At 47.9% G+C, this 14,278-nt stretch overlaps 1 protein-coding gene across 2 annotated transcripts in view; it reads left to right on the plus strand.

The window, feature by feature from the left end:
* Window positions 1-11,298: 11,298 nt before the first annotated feature.
* The window catches only part of LOC138488459 (14-3-3 protein epsilon), a 322,040-nt gene continuing 319,060 nt past the window's right edge, over window positions 11,299-14,278 (plus strand). The window contains exon 1 of one of the 2 annotated variants that reach the window (XM_069615433.1): window positions 11,299-11,587. In XM_069615433.1, coding sequence (XP_069471534.1) covers window positions 11,521-11,587 — 67 coding nt within the window. In that variant the 5' untranslated portion in view covers window positions 11,299-11,520. The remainder of the gene's footprint in view (window positions 11,588-14,278) is intronic. The other variant, XM_069615434.1, reaches the window with a different exon arrangement.

Raw genomic sequence — 14,278 nt, forward strand, 5'->3', positions numbered from 1 at the left:
GGGGAGAAGTGTAGTAATCTGCTTTCAGGTTAGGTGGGTGTGTGACATCACCTACTTGGAATGTTTATGTAGAATGTTGGTGTGCAAGTTTCTGTGAGTGACGGTTGGGAGTGAGAGTGAGAATAGTGAGCTGAGAAGATGGGTGTGGGGGTGAGCCCGGTGTTTCCCTTGTCATCTTGTGTCCCCTACCATCCCTGTGTCTTGAGGAAGAGTACTGGACATGGACAATAAAGGAACTTGTAACTTACCTTAAGTACTGGAGGTCCACTTTGTTACACAGACCTCAGTAAAGCAATCCTGTAGAGATGAAAGGCTTGCTTTGCACGTGAAAGGATCATAACTTTAGTAAGTGATTTCCTTTTTTCTCAGCCTGCCCTGCTTGCAGGTTTTCTGACATGTGGCCTTGCAGGTTTGCTGTTTTTTTTGCAAGCCAAGCCTGCGAGTCACGGATCAGTTGACATCACAGGCACAAAAAAACTCATACAGTCTGAAGAGGGAAGGTCGGAATATGCCCCCCATCCCGGAAGACCCTCCAACCAGAAGCAGCACCAAAGACAATACGACTGCCGATCGTACAAGCTCACACCGACCTCCATTGCTCCCACAATGGACAACTACCACAAGAAATACCCTCTTAGCTGACCCTACCACCCAGGAGCGGGGGAGACTCTACCCAAAGGGAATCAAGATGCCTAATAGTCAACAGGAGACAGCTACATGGACATAATCGACTAATGCGCTGAGAAGCCATGGCTCAAGTTGTTAGAGACACCATGATGACATATCAGTGTGAGACATGAAGCTCACTTGCCATCCGCACATTCGGGACACTCACACACCCAACTACACGAAGAACACATGCATATAGTTCTATGAGCTAGAGGACAGTGACATATACATGGGTGTATGCAGCGGATGGGTGTATGGAGCGGATGGGTGTATGGAGCAGATGAGTGTATGGAGCGGATGGGTGTTGGAGCAGATGGGTGTTGGAGCGGATGGGTGTATGGAGCGGATGGGTGTATGGAGCGGATGGGTGTATGGAGCGGATGGGTGTATGGAGCGGACGGGTGTATGGAGCGGACGGGTGTATGGAGCGGACGGGTGTATGGAGCGGACGGGTGTATGGAGCGGACGGGTGTATGGAGCGGACGGGTGTATGGAGCAGACGGGTGTATGGAGCGGACGGGTGTAGGGAGCGGACGGGTGTAGGGAGCGGACAGGTGTATGGAGCGAATGGATGTATGGACCACGTGAGTATATGGAGAAGATGAGTGTGCAGAGCAGATGAAGGTATAGAACAGATGAGTGTATGAGATGAATATACAGAACAGGATATTGCTGCTGGATGCGTGAAAAACACAAGTACTTAGAGGGGATGATTGTGCAGAGGGGATGAGTGCGCAGAAGGGATGAGTGCACAGAGGGGAGGGGTGCGCAGAAGGGTTGAGTGCGTAGAGGGGGTGGGTACGTAGAGAGGGTGAGAGCGTAGAGAGGGTGAGTGCGTAAATCTCAGAGAAGCAAGTAGAATACAGGAATGCGCAAACCAGACGAATATGCAGAACGGATGAGCGTAAGCCGGATGAGTGTGTAGAACAGATGAATATGTGGAGCGGACGAGTATGTAGAGACCACGAGTGTGGATAGTTGATGAATGCAGAATTGCGTAGAGTGTGTAGATCGCCGGAGCAGATGAATGTACAGACATGGCGAATGTATAGAGCACATGAGCGTATGGAGTGGATGAGTGTATGGAGTGGATGAGTTTATGGAGTGGATTTGTGTATGGAGTGAATGAGTGTTTGGAGCGGATGAGTGTAGTGAGCGGATGAGTGTAGGGAGCGGATGAGTGTAGGGAGTGGATGGAGCGGATATGTTGATGGAGCGGGTGAGTGTATGGAGCGGATGAGTGTATGGAGCGGATGGGTGTGCACAAGAGTACATGTGTGCGTGGGGCGGACAAGAGGGCATGTGTGGGGTGGACAAGAGGGCATGCGTGGGGTGGACAAGAGTGCATGTGTGGGACAGACTAGAGCGCGCAGGGCAGACCGGAGTATTGGACGGACTGGAGCGTATAGAATTGCATGAGGTATATAGTATGGCTTAGAATGCAGAGAGCGTTTAAAAGAGCACATAACCCATCTTATCACACCACCACGATTACTCTCTCCTTTACATCACCACTCACCTAGAACACAGAGATACTATGACACCATTCGGTAGAACTGTTCTCATACCAACATCCGCCGCTCACTGCACATCATTCTAAGTAAACACTGCTGGTTTCACACCCCGAGCCAGGCGTTCTCCTCAGGTCTAATGCAGCCACAGCAGTTCTGGATAAAACCCGCCAGAACGAACACATTCGCCTGATCTCTCAACCAACACACCCACCGCTAAGAAGCAGCTATTACACGAATACCGCATGAGCTGCACACATCCCCGGTGCTCATATGCACCTTTGACTCTCTCTACTCTCTCTACTGATCTGAACTTCGGTTCCCAAGGGCGTTCAACCTACCAGCGCCTTCAGACCATACCAATGGTATATAAGGTGCTATATAAGAGAAAAATAACATAACATAACATACTGTCTTCATGTTTATTATTTTGCCATTAGCTTGCCACAGCAGCACAGTGACACAAGAAGCAAGAAGACAATCTGTGAATGCTTGCAGATGCTTATATCCAAATAACCCTATGGACTGGCAGGAGCACTCGAGAGACCTGACTAGACCATAACGCACTAACCTATGGACACTATGGAAGGCACCTACAGTAGAGGCCAGATTATGGTTTAGGAACTCATAGTAGGCGGCCACCGTCATAGAAATCCTGAAGCCACGCAGAGTGCTGTGCAAGCAGGACTGCAGCGTCTGGAGCAGAGCAGATGCCAAGGTCACAATGTTGCAAGTGACATTCTTTACCCTGAACCAAAGTAACACCAATGGCAGAAGAGTCTAATTCTTCATAAACTACAGAATAATTCGGAGCTGCAGAGCTCACAAATGCAGTCTCCAAACATGTGATCCGGCCGAGCTGATGAGGAGCCAAGATTTGGTGGCTGGGAAGAGCAACCGTCTCACGAACCAGACAATGGTCACAACTAAATGTTTACACTCGAGCTACAGCCATGCGATCGGAAAGGGAGCACTCTCACAGCAATGATGGTCCACATACGGTTATGCCTCAGACACATAATTGCACATCACAGACACATAGTTGCACATAGCCCCATGACCAGGTGCATCCCGAGCTGGGAATTGATTTTATCCCAGGTCTGGGGGCTCTCAGCTCAGTCAATCACAAATCATGACCCTGGGGGTGGGTATCTGGGATCACTGACCAATCACGGGGTCCGCACACTGTAACAATTAGTATGTAGCAATTTTCGGGGATAGTCTGGGCCTGACACCTGAAATCACCTTGCCCAATGAACTAACTACGATATGGGATCCTATAGGGGAACTACCACTCAATATCCAACCCGGAGTGGAGTTAGGTTTTCTGCAGAAGGGCCCAAAGTGTAACGATGTTGTGATGCCATCCATCATCAAAACTGGCCTGCGAGACAGAATTAGCGGATATGTGCCTGGACTCGCCTCCGTGCATTTGATCCCTGTGGTTTGTTGGCTGTAATAAACCCAGTTGAACTTGCTTCTTGTCTGGACCATTACGTTCTTTTGGGTTGGGAAGGAGTTAGGCCTTCCATGAGTTTGGCATGCCTGGGAGTTCCCCCATAACAAGCCACACACACACCCGAATGCCCACCCATACCACCGAGAATGAAACTCAACACACAGTGACCTGTTTTTCCAAACTGAAACTGCTAACATATCAGCAAAAGCACTCTTGTGCTCTCCCTCTCCTACTACTAACACTTCCCTTTTTCTTTTCAGATCCCTCAGAGCCCTTGGAGACCATGAAAGTGGCAGAGGTGCTTGGTATAAATACATTCATATAACATAATGGTAGGACTAGATACAGGGGGTTTGTGTTGAAAAGCAATGTGTGCATATTGTACTTAATTTGTTGGCGGTTTCTAACCACTGTGGGCCCATCACTGAAAAAGTGCAAAGACTACGTTCATGGCATTCATAACTTTGTACCTCTTAACCCTTTTAGTACCCAGGGCGGGTGAAAACAGCAGATTTAATTTTGAGCAGGTGAGAATCCATTTAAGTGAATAGATGTGTAAGGTGCGTGGTGGGTGAAAGGACTTATTCCAAGGCAGATGAAACCCACCAAAAGCGTGTGAGTTGAGAGCTATATAACTTGATGTGCGTAGAGCACCAGTAGGACTCAGAGAATTATTCAGGACCATTTGATGCAAACCCCTACAACCTGGGACCATCAGTGCTAAATGTGTTGGCGCATGCCTATCAGGCACTCAACATCATTGAGCTAATCGGGCTCCAACCCCCCCACCCCGAAATTTGAGCTGAGGGGTGGGGCTTCCATGCAGGGCCTTTAATAGAAAAGTTGTTTAACTTTGGTGTCCTATTCTGTCCGGCCACGGCTCTGTAGGTCAGTCAGAGAGTGCTAGAGCCTGATTTGCTCCTGAATGGTGTTGCATCACTGGTTAGGAGTGCACAGCTTCTGCTAACTGACACCCTGGACACAGCTGAAGGCAACACTCCCTTGAAAACAGAGACAGTTGTCAGTTATCGGTGTGTGCTGTGCTTCCCTTCACTAAAGAAGAGTCCTTTTGAATACAGCAGTTTTAACATGAATAAACAACTTTCTTGGCACAGTATGCAGGGCCAACTCTACTTGATCTTGCCTCCTCACTTGCAAACTGTTTTTATTCGAAGAAGGTGTGGTTTTGCAATCTAATGTAAGCTTTGCATGGAATTTAAAGGCATTGTGATGTACATCAGGCGTGACGGTGCTGACAGGCGGTGCAGATCAGAAGCTACCGAGTCTTGAGTAATGATCTTCAATGGGTTTGGGATATGTCATGAAATGCAGAGAACTGAGGTCTGATCCCTTGAATTGCTTTGTGGAATCCGTGCTTACGTAAAGCATTTAATTGTTAGCACCTACATTCAGATAATTACATTTTTAGGAAATTGAAATTGTGATATGGGGTTAGTACTTGCATGCCAGGGCAGTGATTCAAAGGGTAGAGAGTGTACAGGAGACCGCTCATTCTCATAGAATTTCTTAAGTGAGGGCTTTCAGACTTAAAGGAGAGTTAACTGTTTGTAATATTGACACTGCACTAGAATAGTCTCATGAGAATGCGTAAAGAAGGTAGGTGCCCTTACACAAGTAAGTTTACCCCTCCCCTGCAGTTTCTGAAGTTAGTGTTGTAGTTGGCCCAATCACATCCAGCGCCTCCCATGAGCCCCCTACAACACACAGAGTCACACAAACACACACACACACCTAAGAGTTTAGTTCGGGCTCCCCGGTCGCTCTGTCACGGCCAGGACCACCACGTTTATTTATAGCGCACGTGGCAGTGTGCAACATCACTCCGCCACGTGCGTACGCCCTTAAAGGGGCAGCAGCACACTCCTCCTTTTTCATAACAATCGAATAAAGAAGGTCAAATACACACACAGCATAGCAACACACTGCGCACAAAGAAACAACCCCTTTAATCACAACCACCCCAGTCCTGTGAGTCACTTCCAGTCCATGGGCTGGTCCCACCAGTTCTTGGGTCCAAAACATAGTCATTCAGGTGGGCAGATCTCTCCGTCCCGACCCACTGGGGATTCCTCCTGCTCGCCTCCCTGATCAGATCCTCCTCGCCCGAGCTCCCCGGAGCGGGGAGCATGATGGATGGGCCAGGCCATCTCCCTCGTCTGGCACATCATTCATGTCCCTTATCTGCAACACCTCTGACCTGGCTTCCCCAACTTTCTTGAAGAAGCTGGCATTGCGGGTGACAGAGGCAGTCCCATCAGATGCTGTTACCATGGAGCCGTGCACCTCTACCACGTCTAACTGACAAGACTTGTGTGTCAAGAACAGCTTTCCCTGAGGCTGTCTGTTCTTTACGAGTACTTCATCCCCAGGGACGAAGTGCTGGGGACAGAGTCCTCTTCTGATGTTCTCCTGCTCCATCCTGATGCTCCTCTCCCTTTCTACCTGCTCATTGTTGATGACCGCTGGCTCTCTCTCACCCACCTCCGGGATAAGGCCCCTGGGACACCGCCTGAACATTGCTTCAGCCGGAGCCACTCCGGTAGATGTGTGTGGGGTGGCTCGGTATTTCCGTAGGAACTCGTATAGAGCCCTCTGCAGGCTGTGCTCCTGGCCATGAGTGATGCAGAAGACTTTGTTCAGTGTTCTCATAAAACGCTCTGCTTCACTGTTCGCATCGGCGCCACAGAAGCATGACTTTACGGTGGTGGATGCCATACTCCTCCATCAGCTGGGCGAAACTATCCCCTTGGAAGGGTGGACCCTTGTCCGAGCAGAGAATCTGGGGGAGGCCGTGAGTGGCGAAGAAATTCTCCATCGCAACGGCCACCTTATCGTAGGACACTGTCTTTATGAATTCCACTTCCGGATACCTGGACCATCCATCCACGAACACCAGGAAGTGTGTGTCCCGGCTGTGGACCCGAAGTCTCTGTGGATGATTTCCCAGGGCTTAGTTCCTCTCAGCATGGTCTCAGTGATGGGCTCCCTTTGAGCCGGGGATACCATCTGGCACCACACACAGGTCGCAATGAACTCCTTGACCGGCCTCTCCAGATCCGGAAAACACACCTTCTGTTGCAGGTGAGCCTTGGTCTTGGTAGTTCTTTGATGCCCTTGGTGTGCCAACTCAACCACCTGCGTGACCTTACACTACGGGATCACGATCCGGTCACCTCGGAGCAACAGCCCTGACTCCACGAACGCCAGCTTGTCCTTAACCCTCCATAACTGTTCCAGCGCTGACTTCGCTTCTTGGGTCCTCAGACCCAACGTCTCAACTAGAGACTTCCAGACCCCTGTTGAAGGGCTGCCTCAAGATAAAGCACTCGTCCTCAGCTGCCGCCTGTTCTAGCTCATGAATTGTCACTGAGTTGGGAGTGGCCGCCTTCACCACCAGGCTGATATGCTCATTGGCCTCTTCCGCACTGATTTTATTCCGTCCCTCCGGTTCACTTCGCGGATGTCTGGACAGATAATCGGCGCATTGTTGTTACCTGGCCGATATACGAGGGACAAGGAAACACAACAGACTGACTACCCCTCTCTCTTTGGTCTTTCGGCAACACAGGTGTAGGTACTAAGGTACTGTTACATCAATCTACAGCAGTAATTTTTGTGGCATAACAACATTTATGCAAGGAAAATTTTTTCTCATAGACCGTTAATTTATGAAGATATAAATCTTTTAATAATCGGTTAAAAACTATATGTTTTTATATGTATAAAACTTGTACATGTGTGGGCTTTTTCATACGTCACTCAGACCTTTCATAACTATACATTCATACTGTGACATAAGGGTTTAACAATTTGAATTTTCTTGTGGCATATTAGTCGTTAATAATATACATGACATCAGGAAAAACATTTTGTTTTTCTATAAATCGACATATGTTTCGGCCCCTTCTATTAGTACCACCGTTGTCTACGGTAGTCTTAGGACTTGTTAATCGGCCATCTTCAGGACAGTACTGGTTTTTATTGAAGCTTTACGTCTTCACCTCTTTTTCTTTTTCATACGAAAAGCCAAATCTAAAAACATAAATAATGTTTGTATTACATTGAGGAACGGTCTATACTCTTTTGGTTGTTTTTAAGGTAATGGCCAGATGACTTTGCCAAGAACGCAGCACCCAACTGTGGTCGAAATGTTTTGTTCTGGACCACGGAGCTAAAGTTGTGGGGTATCTTCTATTTTACCCCTTGTCTGGAGCCCTATTAAAAGGGGACAGATGTACGGAAGTTACTACCTTATATATATGCTAAAGTCAACATATAGGGAGGAGACATCTTCATTTTACATTTGGAAAAGAAACTTACATTAGGCTTCTTGATCTAGGTGAATCTTCAGAATTCTCTGCTTCTGTGCCACTAGATAAATAGTGAACGTATCGCAACCGTTTACGTAGGTGGCATCGGAGGTTAGTGCCTAAAGAACAAAGGCTCAATTAGAGGTCAATCTGTTATACTCCTCTTTCAGTTATTGTCCAAAACAGTTGTGTTGTCGCACTGCCTTTGTACACTTTCTTTGTTAATAGACTACTGATTTTGTCTTATAAATGATAGTTAAACTTCATGTGTCTACTTGATCTTATAAGGTGTTAAAAATTGCATCTATCAGTGACTTAACAACTTTTGTTAAGCGGGCTCTGAATCTGTATGTAGCCATTTCTGACGTGAACCGCGTGTATGCGGTGATGTGGGCTTCTATATTTCACTGTGCAGTGAATTAGTAATGATTGTTTCAAAGACTCGTACCCATAAGGTATCTTGTCTTAGTATATAGTTATGAAAGGTATGAGTGACGTATGAAAAAGCCCACACATGTACAAGTTTTATACATATAAAAACATATAGTTTTTAACCGATTATTAAAAGATTTATATCTTCATAAATTAACGGTCTATGAGAAAAATTTTTCCTTGCATAAATGTTGTTATGCCACAAAAATTACTGCTGTAGATTGATGTAACAGTACCTTAGTACCTACACCTGTGTTGCCGAAAGACCAAAGAGAGAGGGGTAGTCAGTCTGTTGTGTTTCCTTGTCTCTCAAGAATCTCCCTGTTCACAGACTAGACCCCCCGATAACAAAAAAATTTGGGAGTACCCATTGATATAACACACCAACGATATACGAGGGAGACACCATACTCGAGCATGGCCAGCATCCACCTTTCAATCCTTGCAGGCGGCTTAGATGACGACCCGCCATTATGGGCAGCAGGTGCTTGTGGTCCGTGAGCACTGTTACCAGTCTTCCAAGCACATAGAGATGGAAATTACTACATCCCCACAGGACCGCCAGGACATCCCTTTCAATTTGTGAGTACTGTTGTATCTCAGACAGTGCCTTGCTGGCATACGCAACCGGACGGACCTCACTGTTGGCATCAGTCTGTGTGAGCACTGCACCTAGGCCAAACGGGCTGGCATCAACCACAATTTCCGATTGTAGGGATGGGTCAGAGAAGACCATGGTGTCCTCCGCTGTTAAAGCCCCCTTCACATCTTCAAAGGCAGCTTGCTCCAGGGGTCCCCACTGCCATGTGACATCTTCTTAGTCAGGGCCCGTAGTGGCTCCGACCTGGATGTACGAGGTTCTTGATGAACCGGTCACAATATGTGACCATTCCTAAGAAGCTCCAGAGTTCCAACACGTTCTCCGGGGATCGCGCCTCCACGGTATCCTTTACTTTCTGAGGATCTGGTGACACGCCCCCTTCCTTGAACACAAAGCCAAATAACTCAATATTTTTCTTCAGGAATTCACACTTGTCCCTGTGCAGTGTAAATCCAAGAGATTGGAGTTGCTCTAGTGTTTTGGCCAGTCTGCCCAGGTGCTCCGCCTCTGACCGTGCAAATACCAGGATGTCGTTGCTTATATTTATTATACCTTCCAGTTCAGCGAGGGCCCCCCGAATAATGTTCTGAAAGACTTCAGCCGCTGACCACACCCCAAAGCTCAGGTGCTTGTAGCGATAGAGGCCACGGTGGGTGGTAAAGATTGTTATGTACCGCGAGTCGGGGTGCAGCACCACCTGATGGTATCTGGCCCTCAGGTCAAGTTAGAGAATAAGCGGGCTCCTTGTAACTGCAACCAAATCATGAGTGTGACGATGTTGGTCAGGCACTGCTCCCTTAATCTTGCTGTCAACAGATGAGTGTGACGATGTTGGTCAGGCACCCCTTCCAAAATGCTTCTGATGACTTCCTCCACCACCACTTCCTTTACCTACCTCTGCTTTATTTCCTCTTATCACTGTATATTACCCTGTAACCTAAGCTGAAAGTTTTCTTGTATTTCCTGCGCCCTGATACCATTGGGTCTGGCGTGCATCACAAATAAATAAACAAACAAACAAACCAGGCAATCAGCCAAAAATTCCTTCCCAGGCACCACTTTGAATATTCCAAAAATTGTTTGAAATGTCCAACAATGAATGATAAGGCACCGGGCATGTACCCAGTATCCTGAGTCCAACAATGTTCAGATCCGGTAAGAATTTCACAGAAGGAATTTCCCTGCCACACCAGTGACTCCAAAAATTGAGTTGGGTGGGCCTAGGAGATCAGAAAGTAGAGATGGTAGGCCTCCCCAGCTCCTCACTTCACACTCAACATGAATAAGTGTTTAAAACACTTCAAACATGAAGAATGCACAGCATCAGCTGTTCCCCCATGAGGGAATCCAAAAATTATGTTCAGATGGGCGCACAGGCACTCTGTATCAGAGCCACGACCCTTCCGAACATGTGCGCAAAATGGCGGACAAGCCGCATGGACACCACCGTCTCCGCGGCTTTCGGGATCGGAGATAAGAAGAAAAAAAAAATCACTGCTCCCTCACCGCCTGTCCCGGGTTTGCTAGTGTCCCGCCTCGTCTCCACTGTTGTAGTTGGCCAGTTACAACCGACGCCTCCTGTGAGCCCCCTCCCGCACACAGAGTCACACACCTGTGTGTTCGGGCTCCCCAGTCGCTGTCGTGGCCGGGAATGCCCCCTCTATTTATACTGCACGCGGCAGAGTGCAGCGTCACTCCCCCGCGTGCGTATGCCCTTAAAGGGGCCAGACTTAGTGCCTCTTCCAACATTTGAAGGGTTAGCACCAACCTAAATTTTAGCTTTGGAGCACCCCGGGATGTGTGCCCATGCATTTTGTTAGGCAGAGAGGAGAAGGAAGCCTTTCCCAAAACTTGTGGTGTTAAAGTTTTATTGTGTTTGTGCAGAAAAAATGTACTATAGCAAACACATTAAAACTTTATAGCTGCTACTTTGAGAAAGGCTCTCATCCCCTCTCTGCTTTAAAATGTACTATTTGATAGTTGGAGCCCACACCAGACCTAGGGGTAGAACAGTGGGGCGGAGCCTGCAAGTTTTATCACACCCATTTTTTAAATGGCCCCTCCCATCACCAGTTACCCCATACCAATCAATATTTGAATTCCTCTGGGAAGGTAAAAAGGGAGACTTTTGTTTACGACGGGTGAGAGCTCATTGAAATGACTGGACAGAGACTGGAGGCTTGGCGGGTGAATACATTAATTCTAAGGTGGACACCTGCCTAATGCGTGTGAATTGAGGGGTATAGGTGGGTTAAAGCGCCTGATTAAATACAATCAGAACCAAGACTAGTGCCTGTGTTAGTGGAAAGCTGCACAGGGGGCGGGTGCCACGCCCCTTCTGTTGCTGGGGACCCGTTGCCATGGAGCTCTGCGCCTGTCCGCGTGCGCAGGCGGAAGTGCCCGGATGAGCCGCAGCCATCTTGCCGCGGACGGAGTGAGACAGGGAGCGGTGCTCGGTGATCGACATTGAATCCGTGTCCATCCGCCCCGTTGCGCGCCATCCCCGCCCCGCACAGCATGGAACAAGAGCGAGAAGACCGCGTGTACCAGGCCAAGTTGGCCGAACAGGCCGAAAGATACGACGGTGAGAGCCGCGCCCGGTCCGTCTCATAGCACAAAATGGCGGCCGATCTTTAGCGGTGGAGGGGCGGGAGGAGAAGGAGAGAGGGGGGCGCAGGGGGAGGGGTGCGCGGAAGGAGTGGGGTGCATGGGTGGAGAATGAGGAGGGGATCAAAGGGCTGCATGGGGAAGAAAGTGGCGGGGAGAAGAGAGCTGCAGGATCAAACAGTGGGCAAATGGGATTGGTGGGGGCCGAGCATTGACGAAAAGAATCCTGAAATGTGGGCAAATGGGGTATCGCTATTCGGGGTATCAATTTTCTCCAGAAAGAGGGGGCCATGTGAACGAATATACGAAGGGGGATTGAGAAAGAGTAGACACGGGAGGATGAAGGCATCCTGATGGGCTGAAGAATGGTGATTGTGGGTGGGAAGCGGTGTTTTTCCATGGTTAGTTTGGCTATATATGTGGCGACTGGCGAGATAGCCATGCAAATAGCCTCGTGCCCCTCCCCAACCTGGGGTGTTGAGGTCAGCATTCCTGTTTAAAGCCCACATATTTAGATAGAAAGTTGTCCTTCGCCTTTTTGCGGGGAGTCATAATTGTGTATGCTTGGGTGATTTAATAAGTCGCAGTCTCGGCACAATCTGTTAAAATGGTTATGTGCTCGCTCTTGAGAGGAGGCGTAGACGCCAGTGACTTTTTTTGACACCCCACGAAGTGCAAGCCGTACCCCAAAACCACGCTCTAGTGACTGAACCATTGATTGCCATCTGATGTAGTCTGAGACCGGTTGTGATTGAGATTTGAGAGGCAGTCGGTCATCAGTTGGCTTGCTGAAAGTCCGTTCAGATGCTGGCTCTATGTTGCAGGAGAATTTGTAGCTGTTTTTTCCCTTTATTTTTTTTATATCGGGCACCTAATGTCTGAGCCTTTCCATTATAGCTTGGGTGTGTGTGTGTACACTTGATGTTTTTAAAATAAATGTGGGAGTTTGTTCTCCATAAACTGAAGGTTGGTGTCCTTGGACCATTCTTGAACAGCTCACTGCAGTGTCTGGATTTTCCTTTTAAGAATCCTTTATCTTTGATCTACGCTGCCCTGTTTGGTATTTTCCTGTTGGGGCTTTTCCAAAATTTGAGAGAGCTAGGCTTACGGTTTGTACATAATAGGGTAAACTTAAAAGGGCACGGTCATTCACGCTGGCGTTCTTTGTATTGTGCAGTGCGGCCTTTTAATGCACTGTTTTACGTCAGTGGTCGATGATTTTAAAGGATGCAGAGTAATGACACCTCTTATCCTGAAGGGCGAGGCATGTCCATGCAGCATGGCACTGGAAGCATTTTCTTATCCTGGCTGGAGCTCGTTTGTACTACTCTTCCTGACGGGCGGGTCCGGCAGGCACGGCTCTGCTGTGCTGGCAGCATGGCAGCCCTCGAGCTAGCCACATGCCATTCCGGAGTAAATGTCATGCTCCTTTTTCTGCCTATTAACGTCAGCTCCTTTTTAAAGGGATACCGGTGCCTTTGTGTTCTTAAATTGTATGCTATATATTTTTTATTTTTTTTTGTTACTTTGTGATAGTTCCCATTGGTCCTATTATTGGCAATGTATATAGCGCTTAGTCCAACCTCTGTTGAACGACATCGTCTTCTTCCCAGGGCGAGAACCTTGTCATTGAGCTGTTCCCTGTATAAATATCTTGCACTATGAATATTTGTTTTTGTTCGATTAATGTTGATGCACAGTGAATCACTGCTTGGAGCACCCCGCACATTCTTGTATGTATAAGATCAAATTAGATTCGCAACACGCATGTGGAAGTGGTTGCTGCAGAAATCTGCTGCGAACAGATTCGCTGAGGGCTTCGCAATCTTATTTGTATATATCTTAACGGGGTTGAAGTTGAGATTCTATGAGCAGTAGCTAAAACCAGCACCTGGGCGTCACACGGTAGGCCGGCGCAACCACTGAGAAACCAGGGCAAGTGCACAGCGCACTGCAAATAGAATTTCTACGTGGGATGTTTGTAATTCACTAGTTGGCGTAGGGAGCCAAAAGTATCGCCCGGCAACTGTTGGCTTTAAGCGAACAGTTTGCCGAAGGATAGACGCAGGAGCTAAGTAGCTCCACGCAATTTGGGACCCTTATATGTTGTAAGCTGCTGGCACTCGCCCCTGAATTCTCCTCATGCAAACATACCATTTTTTTCCCCCTGCCAAGGATGAATTTGCAATGTCTAGTGCACGTTTTGAGGCGTTCTGTCTTCTCAGTAGCCATGATGCCAAAACCAAGACCCGGCCTTATATTTCGATTTCAGTAAGTGCCACCAGGCATTTTGGGTACCCAGTTACATTAAACCATGGATGCAGACTGTTAAACACTACCTCTGACATTTTTTGAAACGTAGAATTCCAGCATCTTTTTCCGCGATGCACTTACCGTTTTCAACCTGCCCTGATGCTACTGAACAGCAGTTGCTGGTGATGGCAAGGTACAATGTTGCATTATGCTTTGACATGTAGCATAATAAAAGTGGGATTTGAATTGCATGCATCATTTCATTTTTAAAAATCAAAGCTCATTCTAACCTGCCCTCAGTCGTTGTCCCGCCCACATAGCCAGTCCAGCACCGAAATGTTATGGCAATTCCTTTCTGAACAAGAGTACCAACAGCAACCCCATACACGTGTTTCAGCCTTGTTGGGCCTAACCA

The sequence above is a fragment of the Ambystoma mexicanum genome, chromosome 9 (assembly GCF_040938575.1).
Source record: "Ambystoma mexicanum isolate Mex_15411 chromosome 9, UKY_AmexF1_1, whole genome shotgun sequence".
NCBI classification, from domain to species: Eukaryota; Metazoa; Chordata; class Amphibia; order Caudata; family Ambystomatidae; genus Ambystoma; species Ambystoma mexicanum.